The sequence below is a fragment of the Vicugna pacos genome, chromosome 20, assembly GCF_048564905.1.
Source record: "Vicugna pacos chromosome 20, VicPac4, whole genome shotgun sequence".
In the NCBI taxonomy this organism is placed as follows: Eukaryota; Metazoa; Chordata; class Mammalia; order Artiodactyla; family Camelidae; genus Vicugna; species Vicugna pacos.
In genome coordinates, this window is record NC_133006.1 from 21,982,507 (window position 1) to 22,001,128 (window position 18,622).

Here is an 18,622-nt window from a genome sequence, read left to right on the forward strand (position 1 = left end):
CAAAGGCTAGAGACCTGGGAGGAATGATTGACTTGTGAGACTTTTTTCTGATTAACTTTTTCAATCAGATTGTGAGGCTTCTTCTTGGAGGAGTAGGGAAGGGAAGCAATGATGCTGTATGCTGCGAACATGATGAGATCTAGGCTAGAGGGAAGATAACAGAGGTGGGTTGGGGCTGGGGGAGGGCTATGGGTCATCTGGCCCTGGGTGTGTGCAGCTGCTAGAACCCCTTACACAAGGAAGGCTGATAAAGCCCACACTGGGGACCACCCCTGGGGGTGGCTCCAGTTCAGTATGTTTTTTAATTGCCCTGAGATCCACTGTGTTGAAGTAGACCGTAACTCTGCAAAATGCTGTAGTGTTAACTTTGTTTAAGCATCAGTTTCCAGCCCTCTTAGAATACACAGGGCCAGTATTGATGCCGAAAGGCTCATTCTTTATATACTGAACTGCACAGCTGCAAGGAGTTGCACAAATGTTACCAACTCATTTGTCATGCAAACAGTGCTTCAGAAAGAAATAAAATACTATTATGTGGTATATGTGTTAGGCAATCACTATATCAAATTCATGGCATTCCGTGCAAACACAGGCAGAGAAAAGGAAAACAACACTTGGTGAGAGAAATCGCACCACATGGGAGCAGCCAAGTCGGGGGAGATGGAGAGGCTAACTCGGAAGCCTGACCAAGCCGAGGCTGTAATTTTCCAGCAATGTGGCCAGTTACAAATGTCCCTGTGATAGAGCAAGTGGCAGGAAGGCAAACACTGGCAGAGGCGCCATGCCCAGGGACCCAGGGCAGGGACAAGGAGGGTAGGCAATGGGACCATAGGGAAGGAGGGGAGATTGGAGGAAGGGGAGAACTGAATTGGAGGGGTGAAAATGGAATGGAACCTATGGGGCTGGCAGTACTTGTTTGGGAAAGGCAGTTGATGAGGGATGTGGAAGGAAAACAAAGAAGGAGAGGGAGGTGGGAGGAAGACTATGAACCATAGTTTTATTTCCATTTGTCACCACTCCCCATGCTTCCCTTAGAGATTTCTCTGCTAACAGCCTTCATGTAATCAAATAGTACTCCTGGTGGGAGGTTCTACACCACACTGATGCTGCAGACAAATGGATTATGTATAAACACTTAGGAGCAAGTGCCAAGCACTGTCCTGAGCACCATATACAAATTACCTGTTCTAATCCTCACAGTAACTCTATGAGGTTCACTGGCCAACAAGCTAGAAATGTTTTTGTTTTTTGTTTGTTTTTAGAAATGTTAATCAGGTATGATCACATATCTAGTAGTGATGGAGTTGGGATTCGAGGAACCCCTACCTAAATCCACACACGACACAAGGCTAGGTCCCTGGGGTCTTCCCCCACCCATCTCTGCTCAGGAAAATCCCAACATCCGACCACAGGGCCTCCTCCCACAGGCCAGAAGTGCCCATAGGAGCCCATGGGTATTTGGCTTTTCTGCCCCCATCAGGCAGGAGCTCCTTGTGGACCAGCATCTGGCCAAGGGCAGGACCTGCACCCTTTTGAGGCTCAATATCAACGATTGAACGAAGAGCCAGGAAAACACAGAGGCCTGCTGGCCATGCTCTGTGGTCGGACAGGGTCCCAGAGCATGCCTGGGGTCCACTCCAAGACCCAAAAAAGGCCCTTCCCTGAGCACATTGGTCCCAAGCCAGAAAGAGGCAAAGGATTCTGTCTCCCCACTTTGGGTAGTGACTTGTCTTTCACCATCAAGCAATTCATCCGTTAAATCAACATTTTATTGAGTGCCTACCACGTGCCAGGGACTGCGCAGGGAGCGGAGGATTCAGAGATAAACACCGCGTGGTCTACAGATGAGAAGGACTGAGCAAGATGGGAAAGAAAAAAGGGAAACCAAAACCAAAACTAAAACCAAAATCACCTCGGACCTCCCCAACATGGCGACCTTGGAAGCCGAATTTGACCTCCTCGCCATGGCCCTCCTCATCATGGCCCGCCCATCGGGCAGGCGTAGACCCTCTCAACATGGCGGCCGCGCCGACCTTCCCTTCATGGCGTGGGGCCCCGCCCGCTCCGCTGCGCCCACCGGCGGGAACAGTTCCGGGTACGGTGCGCGCCGGGGGCGACGTCCTGGCCATGGCCGGCCTGTCGGACTTGGAGCTGCGGCGGGAGCTGCAGGCCCTGGGCTTCCAGCCAGGACCCATCACCGACACAACCCGGGACGTCTACCGCAACAAGCTGCGCCGCCTGCGGGGCGAGGCCCGGCTGCGCGGCGAGGAGCGGCAGCGGGAGGCGGCCCGGGCGCGGGGCGAGGTGCGGCTGCGGGAGGAGGCCCGGCTGCGCGAGGAGCCGCCGCTGCGCGCCCGGCCCGCCGCGGCCTCCCTGCGGGTGGAGCCCTGGCCCTCCCCGCCGGCCTCGGGCTCGGCCTACGCGACCCTTGGGGCCTCCGGCGATCTCGGGGCCTCCGCGGCTTCCTGGTCTGGGAGCCGCGGCTTCGCCTACCCCGCCCGTCCCGCGCCACTCAGACGCCGTGCCTCGGTCCGGGGTAGCTCCGAGGAGGACGAGGACGCCCGGCCACTGGACAAGGCCGGGTCGGGCCTGGGCCACGGAGTCCGTCGCTGGTGGTCCGCGTCCCCGGCCCCGGCGAGGCTGCCCTCCGCCCTCCTCGGCCCTGACCCCCGCCCAGGCTTGCGGGCGACGAGAGCGGGTCCAGCGGGCGTGGCGCGGGCCCGGCCCGAGGTGGGGCGGCGGCTGGAGCGCTGCCTGTCCCGGCTCCTGCTCTGGGCCAGCCTGGGGCTGCTGCTCGTCTTCCTGGGCATCCTCTGGGTGAAGATGGGCAAACCCTCGGCGCCGCAGGAGGCGGAGGACAACAGTACGTCCCGGGCCGGCGCAGGGGAGGGCCCTGGGCGGGTGTGTGTCCACCAGCACGACCACCCGTTCCTTTCAGCGCCGGTCTGCACACTCCAGGGCCTTGTCAGATGTCTCTGGCCGTCTTCTTACCTCCAGACTTTGACTTTCCTTTCTCCAGCTGTGGCAGGAGAGAGCTGGGATTCCTACATCTGCAAGAATTTCTGTCTTTACTTTATCCTATTCTCATTTTCTACCCTAGCCTACCCTACTAATCTCCCTTTCGCCCACGTGCTGGAAGCAATCTTTTTGTAGTCACTTTCACTTTTCCCTCTCCAGAGAAAGCCCTCTTACACACTCCTCTAACAGGCCCACCCCCATTCCTTTGTAGTTCTTTCTTCCCTTTTGATTTCTTGCTCATTCACACATTAGTGCCCATTTGAAGGCACCTTAGGTGTCACTGCTCACAGATAGGAACTGGTTGGAGTCCCAAATTTGCAGCACCAAAAAGGCCACATACTACACTTCTTTGGACCACAGGACCCTCATTTCTCGAAAGGAGATTATGCTAGCCCTGCCAATGAGACAGGTGTGAAAGAACCCTTTAAAGAGATTAAACTGATGTAAATGGTGACATTTATCATTGCAGCACCTTCCTAGAGTGTGTTAAGAGAGAGCCCTGTGACTCAAGGACATTCCCAGCCTTGCTTCTGTCCACATTTAGTTATGTGATGAGACATGCCAATAAGAGGTCTGCAGGATACAGTATGTTAACAAATAGTTAAGGATTTGTGTATTTCCTGAAAGAGAAATTACCTTCTCCCATAATCCTTGGCTCTAGTCTAATAGGAAACAGTATAGAGATCAATTCATTATAAATTTAACTACAAGCGACTCCTGTTCACAAGTTTAATATTCTCTGCAAAGAATGAAAGTGATTAATACTGTGCCCAGCCTTGAGCCCAGGCCACATCTTTAAACGCCTAGCAGAAACTATGAGAATGCAGGGGAAAGCTAAATTATGTCCTAGCTGTTGCAACAGATGGATGTTTGGGTGTACGAACAAGTCTGTGGGCATGGGGATCCCAGACTTGTGCACAGACTCAATTTCTTGACTATGAGAGCAGTTTATCCACCTGCTAGTCAAGCTAAGCAGACCCAGGTGTGTCATGGCACTGCAGTGGTGCTGTAACTATGCTGGTAATGTCAAACAGTATTACTGTCATACTCACTGCTGAGATGCTTAAAGACAACATCTTTACATATACTGGGATTTACCCAGAGTTCCCCACCCATGATGGTATCAATCCCTGTTTAACATATCATTGTTTACAATTTACAAAACCATCGTGTTTGTTATCTTGTGTGAGGCTAAGTCTGAGTTAAGCAAGGAAGGCTTTAGTGATCCTATATTATGATGATGAAGAAATAGAGGTTTTTGAGTAGTTGCCCAAGATCCCACGGGTAAACATTCTCAGCTGGGATTAGGATCCTGCTGTCCTAATTCCTAATCCAGGACTGGGAACCTCTTACATTTTACTGTCTGCATTATTTAAATGCTTCATTTAGATGACATCTTTCTAATCCTTACCTTTAAGTTGCTAATGTTTAACTTCCCCTAAATTTTGAGAGCAGTCCCTGTTTGTACCCTTTTCTTCAGCCCACACTTTTAATTTCCTCTGTTTCTTTTCTTGGTCTCAGTGAAATTATTGCCAGTGGACTGTGAGAGGAAAACAGATGAGGTGAGTGTGAGTTTCTCTAGCCTTTGTAATTCCTCCCAAGGATGTTAGCCTCCATTAGGAGATAAACTTGCCCAGAAAAAAGATCATAATAGGATCATTTTCAGAAGTGCTTCCTGTAATGTACTAGAATCATATCATGTTCTGTGATGTTTGTGTCAGGCTCAATTGTGGCAGTGAAGGAGTACTTGAAACAGAATTGAGCTCCCAAGATCCAACCCTGGGCATATTACAGGAGCTCTCCCATCAGTCACAGCATTGAGGACTTTGATCTTCTGCCTAAGTCGGTCTGGGGGGATGCAGTAGGTTGTGGTTGAAGGACCTCTCCAGCTCCCTGGGTTCAGGAGGAAGGGCTGACCACTTTTTAAGCATCAGGAGGCCAGGTTCTCCATTCTGCATTCTCCAGTAGTATATCTGTGGCTCTGAAAATGCTGTTCTGGTTTGAAACGTCATTGAGGGGGTTGTTTTAAAGACATCTGAAGTGGAGTTAGCCCTCTTAGTCTGTAGATTTTTTTATGAAGCTTTAATGTTTCGTACAAATAATATTTGGAGAAGGTGAACAGCCCCGTCCATTTACGAGTCATGAAAACAGCATTAGTGAGGAGCTGGGATGCTGGTACGGTTGGTATTTTGGGGAAGAGACGGGGCCATAAATTTTCAGGTTATAAATCCTACCAGGAGGAGCCTTGTGCTGCCAGAGGGCATGACTTAGTAGTCTAATTATTACGTGTGCGATGCCAGGCCTCCCCGAACCCTCAGTGCACATCTCTAGGAGCCTGGGGGCTGGGAGAGAAACCACACATAGTCATTCCTACACCCCTGCGTTGACTCTCTTACCTGCGTTAATGACGGGGCATCCTGATTCAACCAGTTTTATTTCTCTATGGCTCTTGCCATGTCATATTTGAGGGTGTTTTTATTACATTTATTTATTGCATTCATCCACCAGATATCTTTGCTTCCCTATTGTTTTGTTAAAATAGATTCATAATAAGTATACTCTGCTGCCTATCATAAAAGCTACAGTTGATGATTAAAGGAAGTGGCCCAGAAACATAGCCAGAAGGGGAAATGAGAATTTTGAAGGCTGAAAACAAAATGAGGAAAAAATTAACTTTTCTGTAAGGCTTCTCTGGTGATGTTAGTTTTGTTTGTCTTTTACTTAGAAACGGATTCCCTGGTTTCTATTTCTTGGTCCATCATGCCTCTAAATGTATCAGACCCACGACTGAATGACAGGTTTGCTCCTTGGCCCTCCTCTGAGCCGAACGCGCTCACGCCCCACTTGAGTGAGCCCACAGGCACCATGCAGGTCCTTGCTAAAGACATGCTTAGTGAGCTGACAGCATGCTTGTAACTTCAGAGCACAGAAAGGCAGGGTCTGGGCCGCGTCATCTCAGGCTCCCATCAGTTGCTGTGTTGGGCTTGGTTGAGCTGAGATTTCGTGGGGTGCCTTTGGCCTTCAGGGAGGTGGGGCACTTCTTGGTTTTGGTGAGGCTCTTGCTGAAAGTCTCATTCTTTGGGTGGCCCAGGCTCACCCAGAACCCAGAGGGGTATTTGAGTTTCAGATATACGTGTTCTTTCCCTTCTCAGCCAACTATGATACTGTTTTTCTTTCTGCCTTTGTGCTACTGAAACCATGGGGATAAGCTGGGAGTGGGTGTGTTGTCTTAATCAGGCTGTCTCGTCGTCTGGTACCTTCTGTCCTTTAGGTGGTATCAGCCCTGCTTTGCCAAAATGTCTGTGAGTTTGGAACACTGTTAATTGTTACTGCTTTTTTTTGTGTTTGTGACAATGATAGATGTTGAATGTAGAAGATTTGAAAAATGTGACAAAAGTCACCAATGATTCTACCACATAGAGATAATCACTACTAACGTTTTGGGAACATTTCCTTCCCACTTTATCTCTCTATGTGTGTCTGTAGAATGGGGTGAGATCTCTGTATATTTAGTTACATTTAACACTTAATTTTCAACTTTTCCCATATTGTTAAATATTTTTAAAGTAGTTGGGGTTTCTAACTCTACTAGTGAGTTGTTTCCGAACATTTCTAGTCATGTGCGTAAATCTTGGTTACATCATTTAGTGCCTTGTCAAGGCTTAAGGTCTTTAGGCACTATGAGGGGACACACCTTGGTCTCTGAGACTGTTAGAAACCAAATCGGATCATGGCAACAAGTAAGCCCCGAGAAGCAAGGCAACTTTGGTTCCTTCTGTAGTCGTGGATCCAGGTCCAGAACCCAGACTTTCACCTTCTGGTCCAGGGCTCCACCTGGTGACAATCCAGAGGAGGCCCGGAGGTGGAGGTGAGGTGGGCTTGGAGTCGGCTGGCCAGACGCGATATGGCTCCACCACTTATGAGCTGAGGGATCTTGGTGGCCTACTAAGCTCTCTAAACCTTGGGCTCCTTGCCTGGGAAATAGGGGTGCAGTGAGGATTCAGTGCTCACTCATGTGTAGACCACTCAGCACAGCCTCCGGCCTGTCGGCCACTCAAGGAAAAGCAGCCTTTTTATAATGTTCTAAATCCAGAAAGTCTAGCAAAATGGTGTTATCCTATTACAGGTGCTAGCGGAGTAGGTTTACAGATACTCCTGTTTTCACATGCAGATTACGTCTTTCTCCCTCCAGTTTGCTTGAAATTTTCCATTTCTAGGGCAGTCCAGTCTAAGATGAAACATTTACAGCAGATAATCTGCAAAGTAGGCAGTCCATAGGAAGGTGGTAGACACCTGACTCCAAAAACAGATGGGGGGCCCACGGCAGAGGCAAGACCGCGTTGTGCAGCACCTGCTCTTCCCTCTGAGGAGGCTGGGCTTCTGCGTTTTCCCACAGCCACGTTGCCTCTGCTCCACAGCCCCAGTGAATGGCCTTTATTCTGGCGGGAACCACAGGGCAGAGGCCCGGGAGCCTCCAGGGGGACAGACTGCTTTCAGTCTGCCTCACTTTTACGGTGTTCTTTCAGTCAGTTACCCTGGTATTTATCGACCCTATCCCTGGGCCCAGCACCACTTGGCAGAATTTGTTGGTGTTTTTTCCTTAAAGTATGAGGTATGACTTGCTGCTTAATACTGGATGGTGAAGGGGTAAGACCAGACAGACAGCCCCCCTCACGCACCCCTCCTTGCTGACTGCTGTCCTGTGCCCTTTCAGTTCTGTCAGGCCAAGCAGAAGGCGGCCTTACTGGAGCTGCTGCACGAACTGTACAACTTCCTGGCCATCCAAGCTGGTGAGTAGGTCTCATGAGGCTTGGGATTCCGTGTGCACAGGTTGTGGGCCGAGGCTGGCAGTGGGAAGCCGAGACGCTCTGTGGTCGTCTCCCAGAAGACACACTCAGAAACCAAGTCTCACCTTCCCTGCTTCCCCACTCAAGACACATCCTTTTTAAGTCTTGTGTCTGGGCAAAACACATTTGGTTCTGTGAGGGTCCCAGAGGTCCTGGCACATGCATGGGCCTTTCAGCAGATGCTCTCCCTTCTCTGGGATGCCCCCCAGCTAATATTTTGGGGGTCCATGTTGCATTGGAAGGGGCCAGGCTCCAGGTCTTCTCAATCTGGTTCCTCCAACCTGGAGGGCCTCCCTACACCAAGTGGTCAGCCAAGCTAGGTGGAGAGGCCTGTGCAGGGGGCAGGCGTTCTGAGGGGTAGGCCGAGGACACTTAGGCCTGTCCAGCCCGCCAGGGTCCTGGTGTCTCCATCTGGCTGTGGGATGTCAGATAAATCTCTGATATCTTAGAGCCTTGGTCTCTCCATTTGACTGAGTCATCTTGGGTCTGTCTTTTCTTGACAAAATGAAAGTCGAGTGCTGTTCTCTAGAGGAGAGCATTCCCAACACCCTCATGAAACCCCCTCTGAAAACTCCTCCATCCAGGAGGCTCCCTCCCCCCTGTTTTATTTGGTAAACTCATTCCTTGAGGCCAGAGTTGACACCTGAATTATACTTTGTCCTCCCCGACACCTGGTGTCAAGGAGGCTCTCAAAATCACTGATGACATAGGTGAGTGCTCAGGGCTTGTGCCCGTGTTAAATATATTTGGCACAAGAACCAGATGGAGCTGTTAGGTCTGTGGGATGTTCAGGAGGTGCCTCTCCCATGCAGGGCCAACCCTTGTCTAAGGTTGTCACTGGCAAATCAAGGTTGGGTGGACTTAGACTGGACCCTCAGTTCTCAGGGCCAATCTTGTGGGCCTCAGCTCTGCCTCCTCTTTCCTCCTGACTGGTGGGAGGCTGAAGGTGGTCAGGGAGGCATCTGAGAGATGTAGGAGTTGGGGCTTACAGCATCACAGTCATCACGGGCATTTCTCTTATGGCTCAGGTGCTTGGGATATACATTCTGGCCTAAGGGGGTGTTCTAAACCTTTGTGATTCAATTGTGGTCCAAGGACCAGCAGCATCCATGTCACCTGGAAGCCTGTTGGAAATACAGAATCTCAAGTCCCATCCCAAACCACAGCTAGGGCCTTTTCAGAGGGAGTGGCCTTGGGCCAGGCCTGGAGACCTGGGCAGTACTCGGGGAGAGGCTCCCAGCTCCAACCTAGCGGGGAGCCAACGACCAGGGCGCTCAGAAGGGAGCTTTGGAGCACCACGCCAGGGCCCCACTGCCCAGCACAGAGACCCATCCTCCGGGGGGCATTTTGGACATCCTCCCCAGGGCCCTGCAAAACTATCGGCCTGGTGTTCCAGGTCACCTGCCAGCCCATGTTGTGAGTCGGAGTCCCTGCAATGCCGTGGTCTCTCTGCTTTCTCTTTCCTGGGCTGTGTTTATTTATAGTGTCGCCCCAGTACCTTCCAAAGCTGTCTGTCTGATCCTTTTAGGGATCAACTGCAAACAGACCTTGGTATTGGGCCGCTTTTTAGTCATTTAATGCAAATCACCACACCGCTTTGCAGGTCAGGTTTTAATGATCTGGAATCGATCCAAGCTAAGAGGCTTTTGATCTCACTGCAGAGTGAAGATGCCCCACAGAAGCCGAGCCGCTGGGCCACACGCTCCCCATCAGAGCTGATGGCTTGATTCTCGCTGCAGTTTTTAGTCTGTTTCAGGGTAAATTTTTTTCACCTCTTCTTTGTATTTCAGTGTGTGTTTTTTTCCTCCTAGGTAATTTTGAATGTGGAAATCCAGAGAAGCTAAAAAGCAAATGCATCCCTGTAATGGAAGCCCAGGAATATATAGCAGTAAGTAGGCTGCAGTGCATATCCATTCCGGGGAGGTCCTGGTGCTTTTGTATTGATCTTTCAGGTCCTGCATTTTTTTCCCTTTCCATTTTGTGTTTGCTTTTTGGCTTGTTTGCTTTCCTTTTTTAAAAAAAAAAAAACTTTTGTTTTTTTTTAACTCAGTTGAGTGTTAGGCTACTTTAAGTGAAGGCAGGCGCCGAGGTAGGGGTGACTGGGAGCCAGAGCCGGGCCTGCCGGGCAGCTCACTCCTGACCTGCTGCTCACTCCTGACCTGCTGCTCCTGGACCAGCTGGCCTGGGCTGTGGCTGCTGCCCTTTCCTTAAATGGCCCTGTGACTTGCTCCTCCTTAGCTCACTTTTGCCCCTCCCCCCAAGTCTCAGCAGCTTTAAGACGTTTAACCTGCCATTCTCTCCCCTCAGGATGACCTCTGGGTCACTCAAGGTCCGTTTTGATCCTCCGTGTGGCCACAGGATGATAGAATTATAGATCTTAGGAACTAGCAGAAACCGTAGGGACCACCTAGTCCAATTTTCATTTCACAGATAAGGAAATTGAGGCCCAGAGAGGGGCAGGAATTTGCCCAAGGCCACACAGCTGGGACTGGCCTTTGGCCCCCTCCAACGCATGCACTTTTCCGTCTTAACAGCTGCCGGCTATTTCACTTAGTGCCGCAGTCCTTGAGAAAATTACATTCTTTCAGCTGTTTCAGACCTGCATTGTTTTCCTGTGTGTGCTTCCGCATCACCTCCTCTGGTTACAGCCTGTTCGCTGGCTCTCATCAGCCCCAGATTTCCTTCCTGCCAGTTTGCTGTGCATTTAGTGGAGCAGGGCTTTGGGGCATGCGAAAGATACAGAGAGGGCTCCCTTAATCCAGCAGCGGAAGAATGTTGCTCCAGCCGCTCCTCCCAGATGCAGAACTAATCTTCTCCCTCCCCCTCCCACAGAATGTGACCAGCAACTCCTCCGCCAAGTTTGTAGCCGCCCTGACCTGGATACTGAGCAGTAACAAGGACGTGGGCATCTGGTGAGTATAGGTGGGGTGTCCTTAGGCGCCCGCGACCACATCCTCACCCATCAGCTGTCTCTTGCGCTCCAACAGAGGTGTCTCAGGCCTGAAGTTAGAGGGCAGGTCTCCCAGTGGGGTTGTTGGTGAGCTTGGCATGAAGCTGGGCAGCAGAAGGAGAAGCATTAGGAATGCAGACTAAGGAGCAGTTCTAAGATGAGACACGAAAACCCAGGTACTGGGACGTTCACCTCGTGTTCCGGCTAAACCTGTCTTAAGGAACTCAGTCTGTGCCCCTTTAACTCACTGGTCCCTCATAGTTTGCTGGAGAAGGCATTTTTCTGTACTTTCTTCTCTTGGTGCTAGTTTTCATTTGTAGATGAAATGATTCTGTATGTTGGATTTACTCAGTATGGAAATTGTAAAAAGAAAGACTGGATTTTATTCCAACTGGGCAGTTCTGCCTTGTTTCTATCTCTGGCGAGTACCCGTTAACTGAGATAGTAAGCCCTTCACCTTCCTGAAAGGCCCCATCTGGCTGCTGATCCCAGGGGTTTGGGAGGTACCAGCCACTAGGCAGACACCAAGAATCCCCTGCTGGAGAGACACTCGCCTCATCACCCCCTCCCACTCGGGGTTTGTTAGGGCCTCTGTTCAGGTTACAGCTCCTGATATTAAAGCACACTCTAGGGTTTTGTTCTCTTCCTCTCTAATCCACCCAAATTACTAATTCCTCAGCACTGCATCCAGCAGAAGCCCCCCAGGCAACTCAGCCAAAAGCTTGATGACTAGATGCATGGCAGGATTAAAATTCGTTGGCTTAAAAAAAAATTAAGCTTCTCTGAGTGGCTGAGTGATTTTCCCATGTGTTAGAAAAGGCAGAGAACACACATTTTATCCTCAGCAGCGCTGAAGCTGCTAACACAGAGGAATGATGACACTGCCTTTTCACGTTGGGGAGGGCAGCCTGGGGGCGGGGGGCTGAGCCCAGCTCCCATGACCAGTGTTAAAAGTGGGTCGTGAGAAATCGGGGCAGTCCAGAGCAGGAGCTTGTCACCTCACAAAGGAGATGCGGGTGTTGGGGTCCCCACATGTCCTGATGCCACCCCGCTGGGGCCAGGGCAGAGGCGCTGTGGCTGAGGTCTGCCTCCAAGGGCCTGACGGTTTTCATTCTCCTGAGCCTTGTGGCACCCCATGGTCTCTACACTTAAACAGCTTATGTGCCTCCTCGTCACGGAGGAAAAGCACACCCTCCCAGACTTTCTGTCCTCGCCATGCCGTGCAAAGCTAGCGATTCAGTAAACATTTCCATTTCTCTGTCCTGGGAGGTGAGGATCCAATTTACAGTTTAATCTTCCACACGCTGAGAGGGTCTGTCAAAAACCCAACAGAGGGGGACGTCACTTTAGCAGTAGGGGTTCAAGCCTGCTGCCGTCTTTAAAGCTTTATTCTTTCTAAGTAGTCTACGTGGGAAATTTCTGGAAAGAGTGCAACCAGGATAGTCTTTTATAAGCAAGTGGAGGCCTCAAAGCCCCTCCTTCCTTCTCATCCTTCTTTTTAAAGTGAGGCTGATACCGTGGCTCCTCAGAGCTTTTGAGGGAGTTGACAGCCCCATGTCCTGTTTCAGGTTGAAAGGGGAAGACCCGTCTGAGTTGGTGACGACGGTGGACAAGGTGGTCTGCCTGGAATCCGCCCGCCCCCGCATGGGGGTGGGCTGCCGCCTGAGCCGTGCGCTGCTCACAGCTGTCACCAATGTGCTCATCTTCTTCTGGTGTAAGTCCTCCCGCCCTTCACCCCTTCCCCTCACCACTGGGACAGCAGCTCGCACACAGCGCCTCCCGGGAGCCCAGCTCAGCACACTCCTGGGCATGAGTGATGAGTTATAGAAACCCTGGCCAGGAGCGTTCATTTCTGTCTAGTGCACCTGAGGTCTGCCTAATAAAATAGGAGATGAACAAGTCAGCCTCTGCCATGAGTTGTCTTTACCTTTGGAGATTGGGTACCTGGAGCGTGAAGATAACTAGAAAATGTCCTTGATTTGGGGCAGGGGACCATCAGCATCCCCAAGAGAGAGCCTGGCCTGGCCTGGAGGTGGGCATTGTCCTTTCCAGGACCACAGAGTGCCGGCTGCTCCGAGGGGGAGACACAGCAGGAGCTTGGCCTAATTTTACTCTCTGAACAATATAAGCATCTCCTCAGGAGCTACAGATGCCTGATGAAAGCAGGCAGGGCCCAGGGTGCTGAGCTGCAAAGGAGAGTGCAGGTCTTGTCTCCTGACCTCAGGGGCTGCCTTTGAGTGGAGACCTCGGGGTGTCTCTGAAGGCAGAAGGCTACGTCACAGAAAATGCAGGCTCTGCAGAGAGAGCCAGATTCCAAATCACAGGCCTTCTAGGCGTGCACACAGCTCCCTCACCCACCCCAGCCGGCACAGACATCATTATCGGCAGCTGCATCTCAGAATACAAAGAGCCTGCATGTATATATGTATGAAACGCTGGTTCTGGTTCACAAGGGAGGAGATGAAAGCCCCGGAATGAGGCTGGGAGGAGCTGAGATCCGGTGGCTGGGGATGCCTCTGTGGTGACAGCCGGCGGGAGAAGGATGATCACTTAATAGGCTGTCCTCCCTTTGCATTTCCACATCCTTTGTTTCCTGCTTGCTAGCCCTGGTTCTGACACACAGTAGGTACCCAGGACACCCTCGGCCTCCAGCTCAGCAACTTGCCCTTGTGACAGCCAGTGAGCCCCTGAACGGCGAAGGTGAGGGAAGGAATTAACAGTGCTCTGTTCCCTCACAGGCTTGGCCTTTCTGTGGGGGCTCCTGATCCTCCTGAAATACCGGTGGCGGAAGTTGGAAGAGGAAGAGCAGGCCATGTATGAGATGGTGAAGAAGATCATAGGTGCGTGGCCCCTGGTGAGAGCGCTGCTGGCGCCCGCCGGAGGATCCTCACCCTAAACAGTGCCCTCTGTCCTGCAGACGTGGTCCAGGACCACTACGTGGACTGGGAGCAGGACATGGAGCGCTACCCATACGTGGGCATCCTGCACGTGCGTGACACCCTGATCCCTCCGCAGAGCAGGTGAGTCCTGGGGCGGACCCCGCTGGGGAGGAGGCCTGGAGCCTTGAGTCAGTCCTGTGGGGAGGGGTCCAGCTCAGCCCCAGATCACAGGAGTTAGGGCACCATCCACACCTCCTGCTGCTCCTCAGCCATCAACTCACTATGGCAGAACATAGAGGCCCGAGGTACAGAAGCATGGTCCCACTCCTCTGTAGAGTTGGTGGACTGTTAGTGTTGATACTGATTGGGGTGCTTTGGGCAGCAAGTCCTAGACCCCTTGCCTCCCTGAGTGGCTCTGCACGAGTGCGAGTCCAGGCGCGGGCCAGCTGGGTCTCTGGTTCCATTTCTCTCTGACTCTCGCGGCCCTGCCCTCGGCGGGTGTTGTCAGCTGGCTGGAGTTCCTCGTGCTCACAAGATGGTGGCCAGCAGCTGGCTGCCTGTCATGCTAGCAGGGGAGAGACGGGTTTCCTTTCTCTCACAAGCGAGAGAAAACATCCCCAGAAGCCACCAGTGACACACTCTTTGAGGCTCTGCTGGCCAGAATTGGTTACTCATCTATTTTTGAATCAGTCACTGGCAAGGAGAAGGAGATTGTATTTCAATCATTCTTTAACCACACCCATAGTCAGAAACACATCTTACTCAGCTGAGATACAATGTCCAGTCCCCACACACAAGTGCACACATGTGTCGTGGGAAACGGTTTCACAGCAGTGAATAGGGTTGGCTTCCAGGGGCACGGCCTGTGAGAGGCTGTTGTCATGCACGACTCCAGGACCACCTTCCACTTGGGCTGCAGATGCTGGATGGGTCCCTGACAAAACCAGGATCAGGTAGAGTTGGGGAGCAGGATCTCAGGGGTCAGCCAGCAGAGCCTACCACAATGTCGGCTCAGCCTTGGCTGTGGTCTCCAGCCAGATGCCATATTTTGCTCCAATGACACTAAGTACTCTTCCTTGCTGAACGCTCACTGTGACTGGGCACCGCTCTGAGCCCTTCACAGGTGCAGGCTCACTCCCTCCAACCTCAGCAGGGCCCTGGGCAGCAGAACAGTGATTACCCCATTTTACAGATGAGGAAACTGAGGCACAGGGCAGTTAAGAAACTTGCTCAGAGACCCACAGCTGGTGCCACTGTGTTCCCAGTGCCAGGCTCTGTGTCAAAGTCACTCCTTTCTGTCAACCCAGGAGGAACTGGAAGAGTAGAGCATTTATGGGCCCCTTTTTAATGTAAAGTTGCTTAATAACTTTTGTGTCTAACCCACCCTCTGAGACAGTGGCAGGCATGGAGCTTAGAGCAGACTGACCATGGTGTGGAGCTTGTGCCAGCTGTGGCACCCAGAAGGGCACACAGCCCTCCAGCTCTCAGGGAGGCTACGTGGTAGATTCAGACTCCCGCCTCATTTCTGGCCCTGCCCAGAGTCGTCATCACGTGACCATGGGTCACAACCTGTCTGAGCTGTAAGCAGAGATAATACCACTGCCTTGCAGAGGGCTGCGGTGAAGAGAGGCTTTCATTCATTCATTTTCTCAACAAATGTTTATTGAGCGCCTACTGCATGCCACACTTCACTGGGTCATGGGGGAGACGGTAGGGAGAAGCAGAAGCAAAAACCCCTGCCCTGCTGGAGCACCGGTTCTATGGAAGAAGACAGAAGACAAGATGCATAAAGAAAATGCGTGCCATTAGATGGTGGCAAGTCCTAAGGAAAGGGGAGCAGGGTGTCAAAGGAGGTTGCCTCGCCCCTCCCTGAGTCAGCACGTCGCACTTGAACGCTCATCATAGGACCACACACAGAGGCACTTAAACTCGAGCAGGAAGTGGTGTTGCAGCTTGTCACTGGCCTGAGCCACACGCCTCAGCTCCTGTGCATCAGTGGAGACCGCAGGCAGGCAGCTGCCCCGCAGGGTCTGGGTTCCTGTTGGTCAACCCCGGGAGGCTCCTGCCTGGTCACCTTTCAGCCTCTTGATTCATCTCCCAAGCCACCCGGTCAGTGCAGCCCAGCTCCTGACTTGTAAAGACATTAGCTCCTGTCAGCCCTGTGTGGGTACACTCTGCCCTGTGGATGAGGGCCTGCTTGTCGTGGGAGATGGAGGGAGATCTGGAGAGCTTGCTCGGGGAGGCAGGCAGGGGTCTGATGAGAGCAGCTGGTTCGGGCAGGCTTGCTCATTACCTGGTAATGGGCAGCCTGGGAAGAGGGGCTGGGGGTGAGGCAACCAGTCCACAAACTGCTGGCTGCCTACCCCTCTGGGACCCAGTATGAGGGGCTCAGTCCCCAAGTGGGGACTGCTAAACAGCCGTGGGGTTTGGTTGGTGACACGACCTGACCCCCCAGGAAGAAAGCCCTGAGACCCCCACTCTGCCTCCTGACTCACTGGCCACCTCAGGAGCATCCCTCCCTTTGTGCTCCCCCGGGTGAATCTCCTGCTCCCACAGGCACGCACGCACTCTCTGCATATGGGGTCATGGGGCGGTGGTCTGCAGTGCAGATGAGAGGCAGGGGCTCACCAAAGCGGAGATATCAAGGCAGCCTTCCCTGACTGCCCTAGAATGTACCTGTCTAGTCTGTAGGGAGAAGAGGAAATAAGGGGCTATCCAAAGGGATGCAGGACTCTGCTGGGACTCTGTCCACGGCAAAGGAACCCTGCCTGGTGACTCTGATTCCGAGAGCAACTCCAGCATCTTGGCCTCCCTGGCTGGATGTTTAGTTCATCTCCATTCCTTGAATTGCTGTGGAGTCTGAACTCAGCAGCCCAGTGGCCACTCTCTAATTAGCCCACATGAGGCATTAAGATGCAGCCAGCACTGATGGTGGGGCTACCTGGCCATGGCTGCTGCAGTAACAGGTCCCAGCAAGAGTCAGCAAAGCACAGCCCCTCCCCACTTGGACACCTGGGGTGCTCTGGCCCCTTCGGCTCCCTTTAATTGAATGCTTTTGGAGCAGAGAAGGTTGAGGAATCATTTCTCTGGGGTCCAAGGAATTTCTCTCCTCTGCAGGAGTCCTGTTAGTACCTGACCGCTTTTCCTCCCACCGATAAATTCTGCGTGGGACCTTAGGGTTTTGTCCTCCACTTCATACAAAGGGCACCCCGGACCAGCTCACTTCTTGGCAGCGCTGGGCAGGGTGGCCGAGGGCATGACTTGCCCTCTGAGCCTGGCCCCTCTTGTTGCAGGAGGCGCATGAAGCGGGTCTGGGACCGGGCAGTGGAGTTCCTGGCCTCCAACGAATCCCGGATCCAGACGGAGTCTCACCGTGTGGCCGGAGAAGATATGCTGGTGTGGAGATGGACTAAGCCCTCTTCCTTCTCCGACTCGGAGCGATAAACCCTGGGCAGGGGCCGGTTCCCAGTCAGCCTGTCCCAGGCCAGTCTCTTCCAGAGACGTGAGAAGGCTACCATCCTGCCGGTGCTGAATTCACACTTGCCTTGACTTTCACCCTCCTCTCGACCCTGGTTCCAAAGGTCTCTCTGTCTGACTTTTCAGAGATGAGCTCAGTATGAAAGTATGGGCTTCCTTAAGGGGCAGAGGGGAGAAGCCAGAGGTCAGGTGGGCAGCTGTCCTCTGCACAGGTCTGATCCTCTCTGCCCCATTTTGCTGGCAGAAAGGGGAGATGGGTTTGTTTTCCATGAAAAGAAAAGGTAAAAGTACAGTGGCCGTGAGACCCTGCAGAGCAAGCGTGTGGTTGGGTGGACAGCAGCTTGTCCACTGCGAGTGAGCGCCCGGCAGCAAGGTGGGCACCATGCCTGTGGGAGGTGGGTTGGGATGGTGGGCTGGGGCAGCAGGGGTTGGGAAGCAGCTTGGTCATGTGCCTTCGGGGGATGTTACTTGGGAGCTGAAGGATGAGGGGAGAAAGCCAGCCCTCTAGCTGAATCGGGCCTCTTATCCAAGAGGGGAAAGGGGCTAGAAATTAGAGCAAGCACTGTAGGACAACTATCTAGAAACGCTGGCTCTGGCGTGGGGGGCCTCAGGTCAGGTGGAGTGAGCAACTGGTGTGGCCTCCTGGGAGGAACCTCGAGTTGACCCAGGGCCAAGAGCAGAGAGGAGGATCAAGGCTGCCGCCACTCACCAACCTGGCAGTGCCACGGAGGCAGCCTCCCTGGTGGGCCTCTTCACTAGACCGGTGCGGCCACAACACTGCACCCGATCGAGATTCTAGGACCTGGGGAGCCTCGCGCTTCCTGTGGGCGAAGATCATCTGGTTGACAGCGACCGTGGCCTCCCATCCTGGGGCAGTTTAAGGAGAACTTCAGCGTGGTGCACATTAGTGCTGTTCCTGGGCACAGAAGCCACCGCTGCCCCCTGCTGGCCACCGGCCGAGCTTCCTCATGGCCCCCGTGCAGCCCATCCGCCGCTAGGCGGGAGCAGGCTCCAGAAACACCCCGCGGGGGGCCTTATTAGTTAAGTGCGGGGAGCCTCTCCAGCAGACTACATCCTCATATGTTCTCAGACGCGGCAGGCGGGAAAGGGGGCCCGCAGAGGAGATGGAACAGCTGCCTCCAAAAGGCATTAACCCCCCTTTCTGGAATTATTGGTATTTTTTGTTTCCTTAATAAAGCTCCAGTCTCCCTCATTTGAGCAATACACTCTCATTTCCTCTGATGTCTGGGTGAACAGCGGGGCTGGAATCCGAGTGCTGGCCCGGTGGCAAAACAGAAGTCTTCTAATCAGGCTCCAGCCAGAAGAATAAGAAACTGCAGCAGGCTTCAATATCAGGGTTGAAACTGTTGGATAAATAAACTATTAAAAATGGATGGTTCTCATCCGTGGTTCTTTCCCTTTCCCCCAGAGCAATGTGTAAGGAAAGGCAA

General features: G+C 52.7%; 1 protein-coding gene across 1 annotated transcript; it reads left to right on the forward strand.

Annotated features, from left to right (window-relative positions):
- The first annotated feature begins 2,039 nt into the window (after nucleotides 1-2,039).
- LEMD2 (LEM domain nuclear envelope protein 2) lies at nucleotides 2,040-18,384 on the forward strand. Its single transcript, XM_031688406.2, has 9 exons — nucleotides 2,040-2,863; nucleotides 4,540-4,580; nucleotides 7,733-7,808; nucleotides 9,677-9,753; nucleotides 10,698-10,777; nucleotides 12,384-12,529; nucleotides 13,554-13,655; nucleotides 13,733-13,835; nucleotides 16,988-18,384. Exons 1-9 carry the CDS (start codon nucleotides 2,128-2,130, stop codon nucleotides 17,136-17,138), a joined length of 1,512 nt encoding a protein of 503 aa, XP_031544266.2. The 5' UTR covers nucleotides 2,040-2,127; the 3' UTR covers nucleotides 17,139-18,384.
- The last annotated feature ends 238 nt before the right edge of the window (nucleotides 18,385-18,622 follow it).